This window comes from Rhinolophus ferrumequinum, chromosome 27 (genome assembly GCF_004115265.2).
Source record: "Rhinolophus ferrumequinum isolate MPI-CBG mRhiFer1 chromosome 27, mRhiFer1_v1.p, whole genome shotgun sequence".
NCBI lineage: Eukaryota > Metazoa > Chordata > Mammalia > Chiroptera > Rhinolophidae > Rhinolophus > Rhinolophus ferrumequinum.
Window position 1 is genome coordinate 14,839,528 of NC_046310.1, and position 22,289 is coordinate 14,861,816.

General features: G+C 35.5%; 1 protein-coding gene across 12 annotated transcripts in view; it reads right to left on the minus strand.

Annotated features, from left to right (window-relative positions):
- Window positions 1-22,289, minus strand: part of CDC42BPA (CDC42 binding protein kinase alpha) — a 197,866-nt gene that overhangs the window by 107,946 nt on the left and 67,631 nt on the right. For all 12 annotated transcript variants that reach the window (XM_033099455.1, XM_033099454.1, XM_033099452.1 and 9 more), the window contains 3 exons: window positions 21,553-21,648; window positions 16,820-16,968; window positions 2,630-2,723 (listed from right to left, as the gene is read on the minus strand). In XM_033099455.1, coding sequence (XP_032955346.1) covers window positions 2,630-2,723; window positions 16,820-16,968; window positions 21,553-21,648 — 339 coding nt within the window. The remainder of the gene's footprint in view (window positions 1-2,629; window positions 2,724-16,819; window positions 16,969-21,552; window positions 21,649-22,289) is intronic.

Sequence of the window (22,289 nt, forward strand, 5' to 3'; positions counted from 1 at the left end):
CAGCATGGATAGTCTCTATGGATCTGTCTTCAAATTCAATGGTTCTTTCTTCTCTCATCTCGAATTCACTGTTAATCTCCTCCTGTAAATTCTATATTTCTATTACTGTGCTTTTCAAGTTCTAAAAGGTCCATCTGATTTCTTTTTCTGCTGAAATTCCTTATCTGTGTAATCTTTAAGATTTTTCCTTTGATACTTTAAACATATTTATGATAGTTTCATTAAGTCTGCCTGCTAAGTCCAACATGTATGTTACCCAGGTTTTTACTGACTACTTTTATTTTTGAACTCTGTATCACAATCTATACCCTACCCTCCATTTTTGTTGATCTAGTGATTTCTGACTGAATGCTGGTCATTGTCAATAAGGCATTACTGACATAGAAATTTCATAGAAAATTCATAGAAAGTATGAATTCTGTTATCTTCCTCTGAAGAATATTCTTATTTAAGCAGATTAAAAAAAATAGTGATCTCCTTAAACATGCGTTGGCTTACGATTACACTCTTTCAAGGCAGATTTACAGAAGGTCTAAGATTAGCTCAAGTTCCTTTATTTGGAGGACCATTTTCAAACTCTATGGATCTTATCATGGCTTGAATTAAGGCTGTTTGACAGGTTTAGACTAAGTCTTACATGTTATAAAGGTGTCAACTACCTCTCCAGGGCCAAAATTCCAATGTTCCCTTAGCACTATTTCTTCCCCAGCACTGCCTGATTTCCAGTATTCTGTTTGATCTTCAAATGAGTATCATCTACCATTTGGTAAGTCTCATATGGTCTTTTTTTGTTTTTTTTTAATCAATGTATTTTATTATTATTAGTTTCAGGTGTACAAAACAATGTAATAGTTACTTATACCCCTCACAAAGTGATAAACCCCGTCTCCAATCTATTACCCCTCTGACATCGTATATACCGTGTTTCCCCGAAAATAAGACCTAGCCGGACAATCAGCTCTAATGCATCTTTTGGAGCAAAACTAATATAAGTCCCGGTCTTATTTTATATTACATTACATTACATTACATTACATTATATTATATTATATTATATTATATTATATTATAGTAAAATAAGTTACTATAAGTTATAGTAAAATAAGTTTACTATATTATATTATAGTAAAATAAGACCGGGTCTTATATTAATTTTTGCTCCAAAAGATGCATTAGAGCTGATTATCCACCTAGGTCTTATTTTCGGGGAAACATGGTGGCTGTTACAGTTCCACTGACTCTATTCCTTATGCTGTACTCCATATCCTGCGACTAGAAATATATTAAATTACAGTTGGCATTCATTATTGTTCAGCTTCAGCTTCAGGTGTACAATGCAGTGGTCAGGCACCTACACTGTCCATGAAGTGGTCTCCCTAATAAAACAAGTGTCCATTGGACACCCTGTAAAATCTTTACAACATTACTGATTATATTCCCCAAACACGTCATATGGTCTTATACTGCATATGTACAACCCAACCTTCATGAGATACCGCCCCCATAGATACTTTAGGCTCTCTCTCTGCAGAACTCCCTCCTCTCCAGTGTCAAGCCCTGCAGATTCCAGCTGCTTCAGCTAACTAAAGTCTGATCTTTCTCCTCAGCTCCACAGTAATTCTATACTCTGCTCTAACTCGAGCTTTCTGCATCAGAGTCAGAAAACTGTCCCAACTCAGGGAAATTGTGAAGCACACCTCATGAATTTATTTCTCTCAGACATAACAGTCTTGTGGTGCCCACTGTCCACCACCTGAAAATACCTGTCTCATATATTGTATCCACTTTTACTGTTGTTTCTAATGAGAGGACAATTTGGTATCATTTACTGCCTCCATTGTGTCCAGAGGCAGAAGTCATATAATCTTTTTTAAAAACTTATCTCCTTGGGATAAATTTTCAGAAGTCAAATTACTGGTCCAGAATAATGTGACATTTTCATGGCCTTTGGAATGTATTATACTAAACTGCTCTCTAAAAAAGTTTCTGCCAATTAAAATGATATATATTTGGACCTCTACTATACAGCCAGGAAATTGAAGTAAATACAAAAACAAACCAGGGAATAAAATTAGGGCATATAAACTTTTAAATAAGTGAAAGAAAACAACTAAGGGGCCTTGGGCTGGAAGAACTAAAGCAAATGGTAATATGAAACTGAGTCAACCGAGAGGGTTTTGTAATAAAAGCATTCATGTTTTGAACACTGTCCCTCAGGAAAATTAGATAACTAGAAAAGAAATATAAAAGAAATAAAAGTGAAGAAAAAGTCACATTTTCTTTCTCCATGTGGGATTTGTCTTTTTTACCCATTTGGAAATGTAAAAATATCTCAAGTACAATAATAAACAGTTCACCTAAAGGAAGAATAAACAAAAGTCTCTCAAAAGGCATACTGTATCAATCTTAAGATCATTAATATAAGCAGCTGAAAATGGCGTATGACTTTATAGACAAGTCCTATTATGAGTAAGTCTGCCTAAATGCCTTTGTGGAAGGACCTGATGCATAGAAAGGCAAACGGATGGATGAAGAGTTAATATAAATAGATGGTTTCTAAACAGATAAAGAAGACAAGTGGCAAGGAAAATGTCTGTGGGTAAAATAATTTAAGATTATCTTTATTTACCGTTCCATCTTCCATCAGCTTCAGACAAGAACCGAAATCTGCTAACCGAATATGTCCATTCATATCCATCAATATATTGTCAGGTTTGATGTCTCTAAAAAAATAAATACATTCCAGTTTTAGTTGGGAAGAACAAATATAATCAGATACTTGGTAAGATAATCTTTTTGTCTGAAAATTTCAACTTCTTTTAAAATTAATACTCGAAGAACATCTATTTGACTATTTTATGGATTCAAATCCTGGATCTGATTCACATTAAAACTTTCTTAAACATATGTAATTTCAGTCTTCTCCTGGAGATAAAAAGTACTGTGGTAATTTTCATTCCAGTTAAATAAATAATCTTACCATCCTTCCTTTAGATTTGTACATATTCCAATGTGACTATGGTATGCCTACTCTCTGCATACAGAGAAGAACCATAATTACTTGATTACTTGTAGGCAAACTATACTACCTCTAGCCCCTGAAATAGAACAGGGAAAAAATATACTTCCTAGACCCTGAATATAAGTTTAGATAAATTCTCAATTACTGCAGTTCATGACGAAACAAAGAAATTGCTTCATAAAGCTGATTTTGGAAAACAACTGCTTAATAGTAATCTATATTATATAAAACTATAAGTCAATGGATTGTTGGACATTCAAATCTAACTAATAACCAACTAAAGCATACCAATTTTTTTACATTTGAATAATGAAAAGTGTTGCAAGCCTTGGGAAAATCATATATATAAAATATCATCTATAAATGTGATAGTTTTACTATTTTTAGACTTCTAATTTTTTCTTTTGCCTAACTGTTTGGCTATTTTCTCCACTACAGTGTAAAAAATTATTGGTGACAATAGTCATCTTTGTTGTGTCCTGACTGTAGTAATGTTTACCCATTAAGCATGATGGTGACTTTTGAGGTACGAAATACACACACAGAGGAAGCATCAATCTACTCCGATTTTATTTTAAAAAGTACTTACTAAATTCAACAACTCTTGATTAAAAATAATGAATTCTAAAACACAAATGCTATATGCCTAAAATTTATATTGCGAAATATCAGCATTAGATATCAGCATGTTAAAGACATGGGGTTAAACAACAGAAAAAAGGTAGCTTAAAGGAAATGAATGTGCCCACTACTGGAAAGCAGGCATAAGAGGGATGGAGGAGGGACTATTTCTCAATATAATCTTTTTGATACTAGTTGAGTTTTATTTTAATTATAGGCAGTTATTGTCTAAAATTAATTAAAAACCAAAAATACATGTGCATAATAATGTGTTAGTCTTTTACCTAAGAATACAAAATACTTTGACGAAGCCATTATGATCATCAGCAGTCAGCGATATTTTCCAGTCAAAACAGTTCATTAATGGATATCGAGATCATAAACACAATAATTTAATAATGATAATACTAACTTGTCTGACAGGAAGTACAATTACACATTTCACGTACATAATATGTTGCCTATTGACTCACTCTACATACTCAGGCAGTTTATTTCATGGTTAAAAAAGAAGTCTCTATGTTCCTAAAATGGTCACTATATGAGCAGATGGGAACTCTCCTAATTTTCTGAATTAATGGGACCTCGGGGGGATATGAATTAGCCCCCTAGCCACCTGTTGGGTTTGAAAATATTTATACTTGATTTTTGTTCTGGGAACAAAGTACAATGCTGATTTGAGGTAGAACTAAAAGGATTCATAGGGAGGAGGAAATGATGACTTTTCCATGTAGCCAATGTTAAATATGACCTAAATTACTGGTCCAAGGAAGGCCTAAAACTTGTATAAGTCCATGAACTTTATGACCTCAAAGGAAAATATGTCCCTTCCTTCTTTTTCAACCAAAGACTACAGCTTGACCTTTCACAGTTTCCTTTTTCCTTCAGGATTCTCTATCATTTTCATCTAAATCTAATTTCATAGTGGCCAGAACAAAAAAGGAAGAAAGGATACAAAATATAATTTGAACTGGACCTAAACTACGTAGGACAAGCCCTGGTTCTTTTTGCACTCCAGATTTTTGAAATGTGGGCAAAGTGAAACAGAGTCCACAGATTCAAATCCCCACAAATGTCAAGAGTGATGTGGATGCATCTGCCAACCAACATCTATCATCTGAGTAAAGAATGCTTTTAATTACTTCATAAGAATGTTCTCACTGGAGTAGAGGATGGAAAGACATCCCAGGTATAAACTACGTAGAAAGATGGTTACATTTATGTATTGGCAGTGCTCTCAAACCCAGAAAGTTCTTTTCTGTCATCCAGAAGAGCTAGGATCAAAGAAAAGTAGGTGAACATCTATCTGTTCTTTCTACAAATAATCTGATCACTGAACCATGGTTTTGGCATCTTAAAGGGCTATATAAGAAGAAAACGTTTAATATTCAGTGAGTACTTGACAAAACCTTTTTAAATAATTAAAATCATAGTTATAAAGTTATCTATCATTATTATACCTGCCCAAGAAAATGCACATCCTTATTCTTACATTACCACTGAAATGTACTTGTATGATCAGATTTTAAAAGGAATTCGAGTGTTTAAAAGAATTTTAAAAACTTGCCTTTCCTTTATTCTTCGTTATGCAGCAAATATTCTCTTTAAAATAACTAATGACTTTTGAATTGCCAATACAGTAGAATCTTTTCTGAATCCCATAATAATTTCTCTATGACATCTGACACTGCTGATTATTCTGTCAACTATACCACTTTTTCCTCTATTTATTCTCTCAACTAAGACCAATTCTTCTCCTGATTCCTTTTTCCAAAAGCATACTCCCTGTTCCCCTAATGCTGTTGGTTCTCTGCGCTTTTTCTAGCTCAGTGGTTTTCTCCTTGAAGGCGCATGTCTTTTCTTAGATTTCAGGTTAGTTGTCTGCCCTGTGACCTCAGCTCTCTGAAGGGTTCAAGAAAAATTGTAATTTCTTCTTTTTTTTTTTTTTTAGTGGTTGCATCCTTATTTTTCAGGGTCCACACAGAATTAATGTTGTGACTGTGGATCCATATCCACGTCCCCTCATCCTTTATGCTACCGTTGTCATATGTATTTATATGTATCACATCTACATTTATTATAAACCCCACAAGGCAATGTTATAATTTTTGCTTTAAGCAGTCATATATTTTATGAGGAAATTAGAAAGAAGTAAGTAAAATTTTCATAGTCTTGCATTTATCCAGATATCTATATTTTTAGTGCCTTGAATTCCTTTCTGTATATCCGAGTTTTCACCTGGTATCATTTCCCTTCCATGTGAAGAACTTTCTTTAGCATTTCTTGTAGTACAGGTCTGCTCTCAACAAATTCTTTAGTTTTTCATTTACCTAAGTGTCTTTCACTATCATTCTTGAAAGATATTTTCACTAGATATAAAAGTCTTGGTTTATAGTCTCTGAGAATTCTTCTGTTAATGGAATCTTTGTGTCGTTTTTCTCTTGCTGCTTGCAAAATTTACTCTTTGGCTTTCAACAACTAAACTGTAATGAACATTGGCATGGCTTTATCCATAGTCACTCCCATTAGTATTTATTGAGCATCTCAAATACATAAATTTGTGTCTTTCATCAAATTTTATTTGGGGCCATTGTTTCTTCAGATTTTTTGTTGGTCCATTCTCTCTCTCCTCCTTCTGGATCTCAAATTACATATATATAAAACCTTTTGAAATTATCTAACAGGTCCTAGAGATACTATTATTTTAATCTTTTTCTCTGTGTTCTTCATTTTCAATAATTTCTACTTATTTATTTCCGAGTCTTTATTCTGTCATCTCCACTAAGGCTGTTAAGCATAGCCAATGAAATTTTTCGTCTCAGATAACTGTATTTTTCATTTCTAGAATTTCATTTGATTTTTTTGTTTCTATTTCTCTGCTGAGATTTCCTATCTTTGTACTTATCATGAGCAGATTTTATTTTACTTGAGAATAGTTACAATAGCTACTCGAAAATCCTTGTCTACCAGTGTCCATATTTGGGTCATTTCAGAAATGGTTCCAGTTGATTTTATTTTCTCTTAAAAATCAGTTCCATTTTTCTGTTTCTTTGCACATTGGATAATCTTGAATTGTACCCTGAACATGATGAATGTTAAATTGTTGGGACCCTGGATTCTTTTATTTTTCTCCAGTTATTGTTTTTTACCCTTTTGTTTTATCAGTTGACTTATCACACTTAAGCTGCAAACTCTGGTTCTTGGGCAGCCATTCTGGTCTTGGTTCATATCTTTTGTCTTTAGCTGAGCAGCTTTGAGTGAATGTGTGGTTCACGGGTCAATCAGATCTGAATGTAGACAGATCTGGGATATCCTCTCTTGCAAAGAGTTCTCAGAATTCAGTTTTCTGAATCTACAGGCCACACACACTGCACTTTCTGCACAGAGGTGCAGGCCATGCCACACTGCACATCATGTTGTCTTCACTCAGCCCCAGGATAAAAGCTGCAAAAATGAAAACCTCATATTATATACCTCACCTTGTCTAAATGTATACTTCCAATCAGGTTCTGTCTGCTGCAGTTCATTCTCGAGTACCTTTGAGATGCTGGGTTTTGTGTTATGCCCAGATTTTATAGCTGTTTTCTGCAAGGGCCTTGGTCGAGAGGATCTTACTGAGTCACTACCCTTTCCACTATATTTAAACCACTGTTAATTTGAGTTTTCTAGGCAAAGTCACAATAATTATATCTTTAATCCATCTTTGCCAATTAATCTTTAAACAACTGGAACCAATAACATATTTATACCTTGTCATATATTGATCTTATGCTTTAAGGGTGAAGTTCATCCTTAAATTCAAAATAAAGTTCAGTTTCATCCAAATATTTCATGTTTTCCTTTTACTTCTATAAGAACAAAGATAAACTGCAATTAAATGGCAGTAATGCATCGAGGAGAGGTTCATATAGGTATGCCTTTATTATGGCACTCACCTTTAAAAAAAAATTGAGTTTTCTAAAAGATACAGCCAACCCTGTTTCTAATTAAGGCATCTTGGCCTTTTAAGTTTCATGGATGTGGCAGATTGTAGTTTTCAAAAATTGCCCCCATCAAGACTGGGAGTATATGTCTTCTCTGCTAACCTGGGCAGGCTTTTGTGACTGCCTCAACAAATGGAGTGTGGTGGAAGTGAGGCTGTATGACTTCCAAGAAGCAGTCATAAAAATGTCATCAATTCCGCTTTGTTCTCTCTGGACACTTGCTCTTGGAACCCAGTCATGTTGTTGTTAAGAAACTCAAGCAGCCCATAGGGAGACCAGTCAAAGAACAAAGGCCCCAGGCCTACAGCCTGGCTGAAGTCCCAGCTGATGAGCCCCACGAACTGGCTAACTATGTGAGTGAGCCATCTTCATAGCGGGTTAACCTCAGGTGAGTCACGACAGCTCATGCTAGACAGCAGAGAGACAGCAGGCCCTGCCCAGTCGTGCCCCAACTGGAGACTCGTGAGCAAAAAGGTGGCTGTTGTTTCACATTAGTCACTGTACTGCAGGGTCTATGGTGGACACGGAGATATGCTGCCTTCTCCTTCAATGGAGGGCTTTGCCTCAGACGTCAGCAGACAGCTCCTAGCTGTCAGCTCATTCAAAGTTACAGAGAGCCTCTTCCTCAAAAGGCCGGTCTTTCTTGGCAGCCCATGTCCACTGAAGGATGATACAGAAATATAAAGACTTGGCCATTTCAACTAACTGGGCCACAGACTCTCCAGAACTCCTACTGGGAAGGCCTGAGGCTCTGGCCTGCAGTGTAATCTGACTTCTCCCTCTGCTTAATCCTGTTTCCTCCAACTCCCTTTCACAGGTGTAAATCCCTAATTCACCTTGCATTCCACATTCTGTTTCCGTGCCTGCTTCTGAAACCTGTTTTTGTTTATTTATTTTTAATTAGATTTACTGGGTGTAACATTGGCTAATAAAATTATACAGGTTTCAAGGGCACATTTCTATAATACATCATCTGTATAGTGCTTTGTGTGTTCACCACCCAGTCAAGTCTCCTTCCATCACCATGTGCTTCACGCCCTTTACCTTTTTCTACCTCCTTCCCCCCACGCCTCTTTCCCTCTGGTAACCACTAAACGGTTGTCTTTGTCTATGAGTTTTTGTTTGTCTATGTCTGCTTCTGGAAAACACATGTTGCACAGCAACGGATAAATGGAACAATGGGCCAGTGAATTCCATTTTCTGATATAAGCAAAACCACATCTGGCATTGGGAACCATAAAGTGGTGCCACCAGCCAACCAGATACCAAGTATTGTCAATAAAGGGAGTGAAGGGAAAATTCAGGCAAAACATTAATTTTAACCTTGACAATCAATGGAAACAGAGAAAGATACAGAAATGTTTAGAAGAGATAAAATCTCTACATTATCACTGTAAAAATATTATCCAAGTTTCTTCCTACGAATCATACCAATTATCATTAATTAAAGTTTCCAAAATCTGTAATTTTTCTTGTCCCCAAGCAAAAGAAAATTACACATGGCTTAAAAGGAACAGTATTATTTTAAAACTCTAAGTCAAAATTAGTATTCACAATTTTGCTTTTTAATTTATAACATCAAGAATAAAAAAGCATTCCAAAACAATGATCATACTGAAAGGGCAACATTCTGTAGGTCATTTTCACTTTATTACTACACTAGAACACCAGTATCAGAGAATGATTATTATAAATATTATGCCTAGAATAGTAAAATGTGGCTAAACAACCTTTAAAGCAGTAGTTTTCAACTCTGGCTGGACATCAAAATCAACTAGACAGATCATTGAATTACGTGTACCTAGTTCCCAATCCAGACAACCACAAATCAGAATACTGCATGGGGACTGGTCACTGAGAATTACTAATTTAGGATATGTATTTCTCCTTCCGAGCAACATTATTATGTCAATGTCTCCCATTTGGTTCCCTTTTCCACATTTATATAGGGTGGGGGAGTAGACTTCACATAAGAATGCTTTTATTTTCTGGTCTTCCTACTCCTCCCCTTTATATACTTCATTAGATAAAATCAGCATATTGTATTGTAATATTACAACTAAACTGTTTATTAAAATTGCCTCAATGTTGTCAAAAAATATTATATCAGCAATAAGGAAAAGAAAATCCACGCTCGTAAAATTACGTCACAAACTGCCTTTTGTTCAGTCATACATTAGCATTCTTAATGGAAACATTAATTTGAGGCTCACCTTACAACTGAGAAAACAGTTATTCATAAAATTCTGTCAATAAAATTTTCTCAAACTTGACCACTGCACAGTGAAAATATTTATTAATTCTACGTGAACAATAAAAAACTAATGATTATACAGTTTTGGGTACTATAAAATTATGATGGCTGCCCAAATCCTAATCTTTCTACATATCCTTCAAAAAACTATCCATATACAATACAATCAACAAGAGGAACAAGTGATACTGATCTATGACCCACACCTACAGTCTAACTCAAAGCGTGTCTACCACAAAATTAAAATTATGTATTATGGAAATGAATATTCAAATCCAGAAGCTGCAACTCTAGAGTACACGTGAGAGAAAAGACATGGGAAAGAGACGTGGGAAAAAGAAGAGAAGAGCAGGGAATCCAGGGATGATAGAACAGACTCAATTACTACCCACCGTCACCAAAAGAAAAAGTCCTATCATGAGTGGAGTGAGATGGAACCATTGGGGGACACTGGGTAAAGGGCACATGAGACCCTTTTGTACCGTCGGCGATTTTCTGTGAATCTATCATTATTTTAAAATAATAAGCTTTTTTAAGCGAAAATTATCTTGAGCAAATTTATACTTATTTTATGCTTCTTATCACCTTATTATATATTAATATAATCTCTTTAACAAACATTTATACAATATGTCACTAAAAAAACCCTTTGGAAACTGTGTAACTGTCAATAGTCTTATTTGAGAACCAATCATCGAGACCCTAACTAAAAAGCAGAGAATTTTCATCTGTGGCCTCCTATGACTGTCCCCCAACCCAGCTGTTCTGCATATCCCTTTTTGTCCATGATCTTCACCCCCACTATTCTGAATAAATCCCAACTGGCCAAACACCAGCTGCTAAACTGCAAGAATAATCTGAGAATTACCTTTGACTAACTATTCCCTCTATCTGACCTGTCTTGCTAAACCTCTATAAAAACTGCCTTTTTCCCCTAAGGCAATGTCTACGTCAGCGTGGGCTGCCCCAACAAATACCAAAGACTAGGCAGCTTAAGCAACACAAATTGACTTTCTCACAGTTCTATAGGCTAAAAAGTCCAAGACCAAGGTCCAGTAGGGTTTGGCTTCTATTGAGGGCTCTCTTCCTGACTCTCAGAGGGCCGGCCTCGAGCTGTGTCTTTACATGGCCTTTCCCTGGTATATACACATGAAGAGAGAGCAAGCTCTCTGGTATCTCCTTTTATAAGGGCACTGATCCCATCATGAGGGCCCATCTTCATGACCTCGTCTAACCCTAGTTCCTTCCTAAAGACACACTGGGTATTAAGGGCTTCAACATAAGAATTCTTGAAGAGACACATACCATGAGTCCATAACAAATGCAATATTCCTTGAAACCTTCTCATGCCCTAAATTATTCTGAGTAAAGGCTTATGCTTAACAGTTAGCTGATTTTCTTCTATAGGTTCTATTAATTAAGTCAACTAACAACTGAATATTCACTATGTACCATATAAATTGTGCATGGTGCTAGGGTTACCAAATATGTGTCTGAGATTAACTAAGGCATTTCTACTACTTAAACTGAATAATGAGAAACTTTTCCCACTCTACAGGGGGAAAAAAGTTAAAGGGTAAAATTTATCAATTTTAAAATACCACAGAATTATTTATATAAGAAATGCTAACAGATATTCATAAATAGTTCAATAGATTTTTCTTTTTAATTAATATATGGCTTGATATTGTGATGTTTATATTGCATATCTCTACATATAATCATGTTTACTGATAATACAATTGTTCTTACTTCACATAATGGAGTAAGATATATCAAAATTTCATGGTGTTCTCCAAGGTTCATTTATCATCTACCAGAACTCTACATTGGCGTTAGATATCATGAAACAGGAGTGAGGCCATTTTAACTAAAAACAAACATGTTCTGTTTGATAATGAAATCAGCAACCAACTTACGAGACAATTGCTGGTCATATTTTGGGTTCTTCTAAAGTTTCTTCAAGTGATTCTCAAATGGAAGGTACTACCATATTAACATGAAATTACTGTAAAATGTATTTATCTACTGCTATGTTATCAAGGCACTCCTGTCTTCATTGAAATCTATTTGTTTCGAAAATTTACTTATTCACTTGACTTCTTCTGATAAGTCAATATATTGCAAAAACTTCATACAATTCTTGAAACGTCATTAACGACAATCACAGATTTTTTTTTAAATCAACAAATAAAAACAACGAATTGCTGCATACAAAAGAAGTGCTCAAAATGAAAAGAATAAAAATAAGATGAAAGAAATTCAGAGGTATACGGATACTAACATTAAAAGCCTGTTGTACCTATATTTTACCATGTAAAGTAAATATCAAGCCACTTCCCCCCAAAAAAAGCCTTATTAGTGGTAAACAGGACCTCTAAATCATAACTAAAAGAAAATTTCACCAGTAATATCTAACAAGTATAAATTTTATACTCCACTCTCTTGGGGAAAGAGATGAGGGAGGATGCTAGTATGACTACATAATTCTTCCCTCCTCACCTCAACTTTTTTCTCTTTTCTACACATCCCCTCCCTGTACAATGCAGGGTCCCAGATCCAGGGCTGCAACTGCAACTGCTGGAAAGAAGGATAATTCCTAAGCAAGAAACTCTATGACTTTAAACCTTACTGTGAGAATTCCTAAGGGCCTGATGGGACTGAGTTATGCCTATGTGGCAAAACCTAGGCTGACAGGGAATACTGCTGGACTGCCTAGCGGTTGCCATAGCTCCCGATTTCTGTATCTATGCCATCCTACACTGTGTAAATGCACTGGAAGGGAGGCACTTGCTAGACTAGTATTGCTGTTGGCACTTTGGACCAGCACAGTGTTCGAACTAACGTCCCTTCCAAAGGTGGAAAATTTGGACAAAAATAAATGATAAATGAAGACATGGAAGAATAGCTAAGGGTAAAGATATAAATAACTGGGTTTTACAATGAGGGATATCCAGCATTACACTGATGCTTTGTGAGAGGCTCAGAGCAAGAGATGATATTGTCTCTTAACTCAATTATACCTGAAGCTCAATTACACCTGAAGGAGTGAAGCCATACGTTGTAAAGACCACTCCCGCTTTTGGAACTTGCCATGGTCAAATGAAAGCCTGCAAACCTGAGTGGCATCACTCTGGAAGACAATTTAGTCATGTGATATGATGATAGACTAGCTGGTTAATGACTCAATGGGATGCTGGTAACATGCCAGTATCTTTGGACTCTTATTTTTCAAGTTACATCTACTGCCATACTGCAATATTGTGCTTGTGGGTAAGATGCAACCATATTACGTAAACGGGTCTTAAGATAATACTCATCTTGATAATTAAGTATACTGGGAGATTTAGTTAAAGCCTCCACAGGATCTAATAACCAGCCTGAGGAAGGTTTAGCAAGCCATCAGCTAGTTTCTATGCTAAATAGTTCTGCACACGCCTTATCTTATGGCTCAACAGTGGGACAGCAAAGGGAGAAACAAGTAATTTAGTACAAAATATAAAAATATATATCATGGCTTTAGAGGACGGTTCAGTGGTTTCTTTAAGCCTACCCTTACCCTGCACTGCTCTGTCCACCACATAAACGCTATGCTAACTATAGAGCCCAGACCAATAGGACTATTTTGCTGTAAGAAAGCCTGGACTACAGGCCAGGGGGAGGCCTGTGGAGAGAAGAACTAATAGTACCCACAGAGAGGTCTGGCCATTGCCCTGGGCTACTGGGAGGTGATCTCTAGGCCCTTGGAATATCACACCTGACTGGATGTCTTTGTTTGCCTGGGGGCTTTGGCCACCACACCCTCTAACAATGGAATTTATTTTGGCCATGTAGTTTAAGTTTTACCCCTGGAAGGTACTGGAAACTATAAGTATTGTCCCACCCTCTGGGAAAGGCTAGAGACAAGGTCGGTATATTGAGCCCTCGAAAAACTCTGTAAAGCAAAGGCTCAAGTGAGCTCCCTGGTTGGCAATACTCCATTGCTACCATCACACAGGGATGCCGGGAAAGTAATGCTGCCCTAATGCCACACTGAGAGGAGGACGGAAGCTCTACTTCTGTCCCTCTCCTGAACTCTGCCCATGCGCCTCTTCTCTTGGCTGATTTTCATCTGTACCCTTTCCATGTCATGAACAGTAAGTAGAACAGCTTTCAGTGAGTTCTGTGAGTCCTTGCAAATTATCGAAACTGAGGGTGGTTCTGGGAAACACCCGAACCTGCAATTGGTGTCAGAAGTAAGGGTGATCTTTTCGGACTGTTCCCTCTACCTTTGAATTCCTCATAATTACAGAAATACCAAATGCACTGCAATAATGACTATCTTTATATAAAATGATTCTGATAATGATACACATCCTGAGTTCACCTATAGCTAACAATTTTTAACTAACATTATTCATCTATTCTTTAATAATTTCAGGATATTATACAAATACTTTCTTCATTAGCAGTATGAAAAATTCCAATTTTGAAATGTAACTCTGGCCTGTGAGGGGCTGAACGGAGTTTTATGTTAGCCTCAGGTCTTAAAGTATTTCTATCTTTTTGTAAAAGTGTAATGATTTTACATATACCAAGAGGATAACTGCCAAATCATACCACAGATCCAAGCTGAAAGAGATGAAATCAGCCTGAAGCCCAGCTGGTGGAGACTCAATACATACCTATCCTTAATAAAATTCTTATGAAATAAGGGATGAAAAACTCTTTAGAACTGAATTCCGTGGTATTTCCCCCAACAAATTCTATTAAAATAGGTTTGATCTACTTCCTACGATGTGTCTCTAGCCCTAGACTTGACCACATTATATAAAATGTTATTAACATTAAGTAGATTAGGTTAATAAAAACTGTAATCACAAATCTTAAATATGAAACAAATTCCAGGGGGGAAAAACAGGAGTTATGAAGAAATCCATGAATTGTTTTTAGGTTTTTGGTTTTTTTGGTTTATTTTTGAACTAGGGTAAGGAGATATTACTTCTAAAAATACATTCCATCCTAAGAATTTATTCAAGCTAGTTTTCAACTTTAAAACAAACACAGGAAAGCACAAAAGTACGCCATTAAGTTCCATGAAACTAGCTTAACTGCCTTCAGAAAGAGATTCTACTCAACCAAAAGCTAGTGAGCCTGAGCCCTTAAGTTCTTAAGACTGATTGAAATTTGGACTTTTTCACATGAAAAAAACTATACCAGAAATAGCATAGCCTAGATGATTAAAATCCAAGTCAGGCTAATGCTAGAATTTATGTTCTTTGTATAACATCATATTGCTCATAAGAAAAGCTTTAATGGTGGGGCTTTGAAAATATTGAGACCACTTCTCAGATCTCTTTCCCATTTGGCTGCAAGGATGATAACAGCCAGGCTTTGCTCCCCACATAGAAGATTAGAAGATTCTTTTCTGAGGGATTCTAAACAGGGCAAGTGAAAAGGGGTACAATTCTGAAATTGGGATATTCTCCCAATGAAACAGCTACCCAGCCATACAGCGTGTCCCATCAGCTTTTTAACACCTTACTATAAATGTGAATGACTAGCCAGGGATCTCTGACATCTGTGGGAAACCTTTAACATTAATATCCAAAACCAACATAAACAAGAAACAAGAATTAAAGATAAGTATGAAAACATAACTTGACAATGTCTGTTCATTAGTTATTTTATCCTGGTTTAGGTTCTTTACTTTTAAATACAATATCAATCTCATGATTCTTTAGTCCTCCACATATTTTGCCATCATTTATCGTATGCATTCTTCCTTTAAATTACCTAATACCATTATGGAATTAGTCTCATCACCCACAACTTAAAAGAACAGTCACTGCTGTCTTAGAACCAAAGTACTCCATGTGTGGTTGATGGACCAGCAGCAGCATCTCCTGGGAAGATGCCAGAAATGCCAATTCCCCGGCCCCATTCAACCTACTCAGTCAGAAACTCTGGAGTTGACCCAACAGTCTGGGTTTTAACAAGTCCTCCAGGAGCTTCCGATGCATGCTCAAGTTTGCAGACTACTGTCTTAGAAAATGGTTCCATTTTGTTCTAACCTAGCAGTATCCTGGTTATCTACTTCTCTTTACTATCTCCTTACTCTTTCTCACTTTTACACAACCCCAAAATTCTCTCATATGAATGATTAATTCTCCTGTAACTCTGTGATGATTTCCTACTTTCTTTCCTTTTAAAATGTAAAACTGGCTTTTAAACCACCCGATACATTTAAAATTTTTTTAATCACACATAAATTATTATGGGCTGTTTACATAAAGATGTTTAATATGTCAGCAGGTACAAGAACAATCCTGTATGAAAATCATCTTGTAAATAAGCCCAATTTTTTCTTTTTATTCCATCATAAACTGCATACAACATAACACTCATCTGTATGGAATTTTTAAAATAAATCATTGTACTTGTCAAATAATTTACAAATAATTTTTTCCAGTCATCATTTTCCTACAAAAACATGTTTTAACATTTATACAATCTGTGAAAGTATTTTCTTGAGAAATGTAAAATATGTATTATGGGGTCCTATTTAGCAAATGAACTTGTATGGCCTAAAATTCTGGTTGATATCAATACATAAAACTCAACTATAAGAATATTGGCCCATGCATAGTTTTTTTGAGAAGGAAACTACATGTACATTTAAATAAGAGTGCTTTCTTAGAAGTATCCTGTAGAAATGCTGACTGGAAGTGAAAATAGATACTATACATGCACATGGATGTATAACCGGCACATCAATTCTTCAATGCTGACAAATAATGACAATAACAACAAAGCAACAACTAAAAGCATCTCAGAATTAAGTTTTTTGATGAGAAATGTACAATTTGGTACATAATTAATAAATTTGGTACAAACAGACTTCCGATTCTAGAATATGATGGCTTCCAGCCATAGTCAATGAAGGAGCATCGTACTCACCTGTGTACATAATGGAGTTGATGAACTGAATCAATTGCTATCACCATCTCAGCCAAGTAAAATCGAGCCATATCTTCAGGCAATCTATCTTCAAATTTGCTGAGCAGAGTAAGCAAATCCCCACCAACATAATAATCCATAACCAGGTACTGGGAATGAAAAAATAAAATGCACTCAATACATAATAAGGGTGAAAAATAATATATTTAAAGTAGCCCAAGGTCAAATAGCACTAGGTCCAATACTTTTGTTGTTAATTAACAAGAAGCTGTGTAAGATTATCATCACCAGTCATTACAAAGCTTGTAAATTCATAAAGTGGTAAAATAAAATTTTTAAAAATAGGCGACGGGAACAACATAGGATTACGATTATTTTGTTATATTTTGCACAGTAACAATATATAAAAATAACATCATCACTACCTACAATGACAGATCAGTTTTACCAACATTTCATAGAAGAATGAACATTTTAATTCTTCAAAAAGGATTTTAATAATTCAGAATATAAGACAATCTTTTATATTGAGTAAATTCATCTTCGTCATCATTCCATGTCCTTTATTTCATCTTGGACCAGTAACCAGCACTTGAATCAGCATTTGGAAACCACTGTGGCATAGAATGCAGTAATTCGCACCATATATATTTCTCTTCCCATTTCTGATAGTATGAAATTTCAGAATGAACTTTTCCCTGGTACATATAAACAGAAGCTAAGTAATTTTAGATGTGAACTCTTATGGGTTTGTGTGTGATTCTGTGACTTATAAGAAATATATATTTTGCAGTACAGAGCACAGATCTCCTAAAAGCCCTTGGAATTTCCCAAGTGACAAGATTAAGGTGTCTTTTGTTATTTGGAACACACCCTTTCAACCACACCTAATTTATGACAATGAGGTGACTTTTGAAAAATGCCTAGGTAACCTAAGGATGGGAGCTGGCTGTCAGAGGAACCAAGATTAAAGGTTTAGAATTTTAGTTCCACCCCCAGACAGAGGGGAAAGGGGCTGGAGGTTGAATCAATCATCAACAGCCAATGATTCAATCAATCGTGCCTAGGTAATGAAAACTTATAAGACCCCAACAGGATGGGGTTCAGAGAGCTTCGAAATTGGTGAACACGTGGAGGTCCCGGGAGAGAGGTGCACTCGCAGAGAGCATGGGAGGCTCTGTGCCCCTTTCCTCATTCCTTGCCCCATGCATCTCTTCATCAGGCTGTACCTCAGTTAAGTGAGCTGCTCTAGCAAATTAACTGAACCCCAAGAGGGAATCTCCCATCTATAACTTGTGGGCCAGAAGAACAAGTAACACACTGGACTTGTGACTGGGTGGTGAGGGCAACAGTCTTATAGGATTGAACCCTTAACCTGTGAGATCTGACCCTATCCCCAGGAAGTGCCAGGATTCAGTTAAACTGTAGGACATCCCACAGAATTGCTTGATGTGTGGAAAACCCCCATTTAATGTCAGCAATGAAGTTGTATTCAGAGATTACTGTGTATAATGCAAATAAAAACAACAGACTTTGCCTTGACTGTGTGTGTATATGCCCAAAAAGACGACACAGGAATATATACCAAAATGTGAAACTACAGACAATGTCATAGCTTTTTGTTATCTTCTAGATTGTTTCATAAACGTATTACATATTATATTACATTATGTTACATTATTTTTTAAGGTAAGCTTTAAGGTGTGCTTGTACTAGGCACAGCAGAAGGATAGGCTTTGTAGTCAGCGAGACCTGTATTTAAATTCTGACTCTGGGTTTTAAGTGGCTTTTGAAAATTATTTAATCTCTTTGATGCTTTATTTTCTCATCGACATAACTACAATAATGATACCTTCTCTGTAGTGCATCACTTATCATGAAGGCTAGTAAATAGAAGATATTTATATGTCAGTTATAACTCCTTAAAGTTAAGGTGATTTTATTACAGAATGGAGATACTATTTCAGGGATATCACCAACTACGTTAAATTTATTTTAAAAACATACGAAGTCTATAGGAAAAGCTATTTTCCAAAGCTATTCAGTATTTCACAATAATGACTGCAGGTGGGGTTTTCTGTTCAGAAATATTTCAATCTTGGCCCCTTGTTCACAATATAGCAATAAAGTGTTACCACTGGAAATAACCATTGAACAGTTGTATGGTATAGCAAGTCAGGATACTCAGCTTTGATTTGACAAAAATTCATGGAAATAATAATAGTTGTTTCCATGAGACTGAATACAGTTCAACATTGATACTACTAGTTCAATAACGTATAATAGGTTCAAATATTCACAGCAAGCTACCTTTTGATTAGTAACACAATAAATATCCACAGGCTTTAAGCACCTAATATTTTCACGATTTGTACATATGTCCAAATAAGCCTCTTTCTGCTCCACACATATTTTCATCACTCTCAACTGTAATACATCTTAGCAGATTCCAATTCAGCTTATGCCAAATTAGTGTTTTCTCAACTTCTTTGAAAATACTGACTATAATTATTCCACACAAACTATTCATAGAGGCTAATTCCTCAGTTACTTCAAACTCAGCACTGACTCCTCAAATAACAACTAAGCAGAATCAGTAACATCTTTCAACTTAAGAGCCAAAGAAAACCCCTCAAAATCATTTCCCTGGTTTTATAATCAACTACTGATGTTGCTCCCAGTATCCTCAATTCTTTGAGCAACTGTTCTTGCCAAAAGGCTAATAGTCTTAGACAAGTTAATTTTCTGTGGACACGTTTCTTTGGCTCCTGCAATCAAACATGATTTAATTAACTCAACACTGGTAAATGGCTTTCCTTGCTTGGCTAAATGAGCCCCTCAGGAACTTACCTCAGTTGCAGCCTCAATTTCATTTTCTGTTTTTATGAAGGAATTCTGATAAGATATTCTGTTTTAAATCTCCTAACTTTTCTGACTGCTACTTTCCCGTGAGTTACAAATGTTGTGATCAATGCTCAGTGTGGCAATGTAGACATTTACTGTATTATTAGTACAACTTAGTAGTTATAGTGAGTTGCAGAATAAATACCATGCTGTCACTTAATTTGTTAACAAAATAATCCACACTCTACTGTGCCTTAAATACATAATATCTGAAGTCTACTTTTCTCTCCTTTCCTTATTTTGTCATATGCATATGCATTATTTCCAATAGCCAAGCCATAGAAGCAACTAAGTGTCCATCAATGGATAAATAAAGAAGTTGTGGTACATACATATATATACAATGGAATATTATTCAGCCATAAAAAAAAACAAAGATATCAGCCTAATATCCAAAATATATAAAGAACTCATACAACAAAAAATAATCCAATTAAAAAGTGGGTAGAGGACCTGAATAGATACTTCTCCCAAGAAGACATACAAACGGCCAACAGATGTATGAAAAAATGCTCAACTTCACTAGCTATCAGGGAACTACAAATCAAAACCACAATGAGATACCACCTCACACCTATTAGAATGGTTATTACCAACAAGACAAAGAATAACAAGTGTTATTGGAGAGATTGTGGGTAAAAAGAAACCCTCATACGCTGCTGGTAGTATATAAATTGATACAGTCACTATGGAAAACAATATGGGGGTTCCTCAAAAAATTAAGGATAGAATTACCATATAACTCAGCAATCCCTCTTTTGGATATCTACCCAAAAAAATCTGAAAATATTTATTCATAAAGATGTATGTACCCTTATGTTCATTGCAGCGTTATTCACGATGGCTAACACATGGAAGCAACCAAAGTGTCCTTTGATAGATAATTGGGTAAAGAAGATGTGGTACATACATATACAGTGGAATATTACTCAGCCATAAGAAAAGATGAAACACTGCCATTTGTGACTACATACATGGATCTTGAGATTATCATCTAAGCAAAGTCAGTCAGACAGAAAAAGTCAAGAACCATATGATTTCACTCATAAGTGGGATATAAAACTGAAAGCAACAAACAAAAATTCATAGACACAGACAACAGTTTAGTATTTACGAAAGGGTAAGCGGGGCTGGTGGTAGAAGAGGGTTAAAGGGGTCAAATATACGGTGATGGAAGGAGAACTGACTCTGGGTGGTGAACACACATCACAATACAATATATAATTTTACTAACCAATGTCACCCCAATAAATTTAATAAACAAAACAAAAAATAAATAAAAAATAAGGAAATCCCACCTTTGTGACAACATGGATGGAACCTGAAGGCACTATGCTAAGTGAAGTAAGTCAGACAGAGAAAGATAAATACTGTATGATTTCATTTATATGTGGAATCTTAAAAAAAGGAAAAACAACTCATAGAAACAGATCAAAGTCAGACTTATGTGATGTCAGACTTGTTATCAGAGGTGGAGGATGGAAGGAGGTGGAACTGGAGGAAGGTGGTCAAAAGGTACAACCTTCCAGTTATAACATAAATATGTCTAAAGATGTAATGCACATGGTGACTATAGAGAACATTGCTGTATGATTTATAGGAAAGTTGGGAAGAGTAAATCCTAAGAGTTTTCATGACAAGGAGAAATTTCCTTTTTTTCTTCTTTTTCTTTTTAGTGTACCTATATGAGAAGATGGGTGTTAGCTGAACCCACTGTGATAATCATTTCACAATACATGTAAATCGAACCATTATGCTACAGCCCTTAAACTTACTCAGTGATGCATGTCAATTATTTCTCAATAAAACTGGAAAAAAATGATTCTTACTAAGTTATTGTCATCTTGGAAAGCATAATGCAAAGTTGTAATCCATTTATTGTCTCCATTCACTAGCACATCTCTTTCTTCACGAAAACATGCTGTCTGAAAAGGAAAAAGAAATATTTTTAGATAGAGGACACTTTATGTAAAACTAAGACATATATTATGCAAACAATTGCTTAATATGTTTATTACACTTTCTGCTCTGAAAAAGAAATACATCCAATATCAATGTGAGCTTTCAATAAGTCAAATTTAAAGCACCCTCAGAAATTAGACAACTGGAAGAGTACACTTAAAAATATTTTGCACTAAAAAATACTGTTATAGTTTTAAAAATAGGCAAAATACACAGAATCATTTAACACTCATGGTCCAATCTACCATCCAGATAATATAAATATCAGCATTTTGCCACATTTACCTCTGGTCTTTTTAAGGAAATAAGATACAAACTACAGTAGCCTTCCTATTGCTATCACATTCTTCCCCCTTCTTCCCGATATAATAAATAATCTGGTTAGTATTTATTCTTCACATCATATGCTTTGATCACACATGTATGTATCCAAAAATAGAACTGTTTTGTGTTTTGAAAATTTTCACCAATGGCATAATTTTATCTATCCTTTTTTTCAACTTGATTACTTTTTACTCAATCATGACTTGTTTTTCCTTTTAATTGCTAGGGTATTCCACTATTTAAATACACCAAAATTTATTTATGCAACCCTCCTAATCAT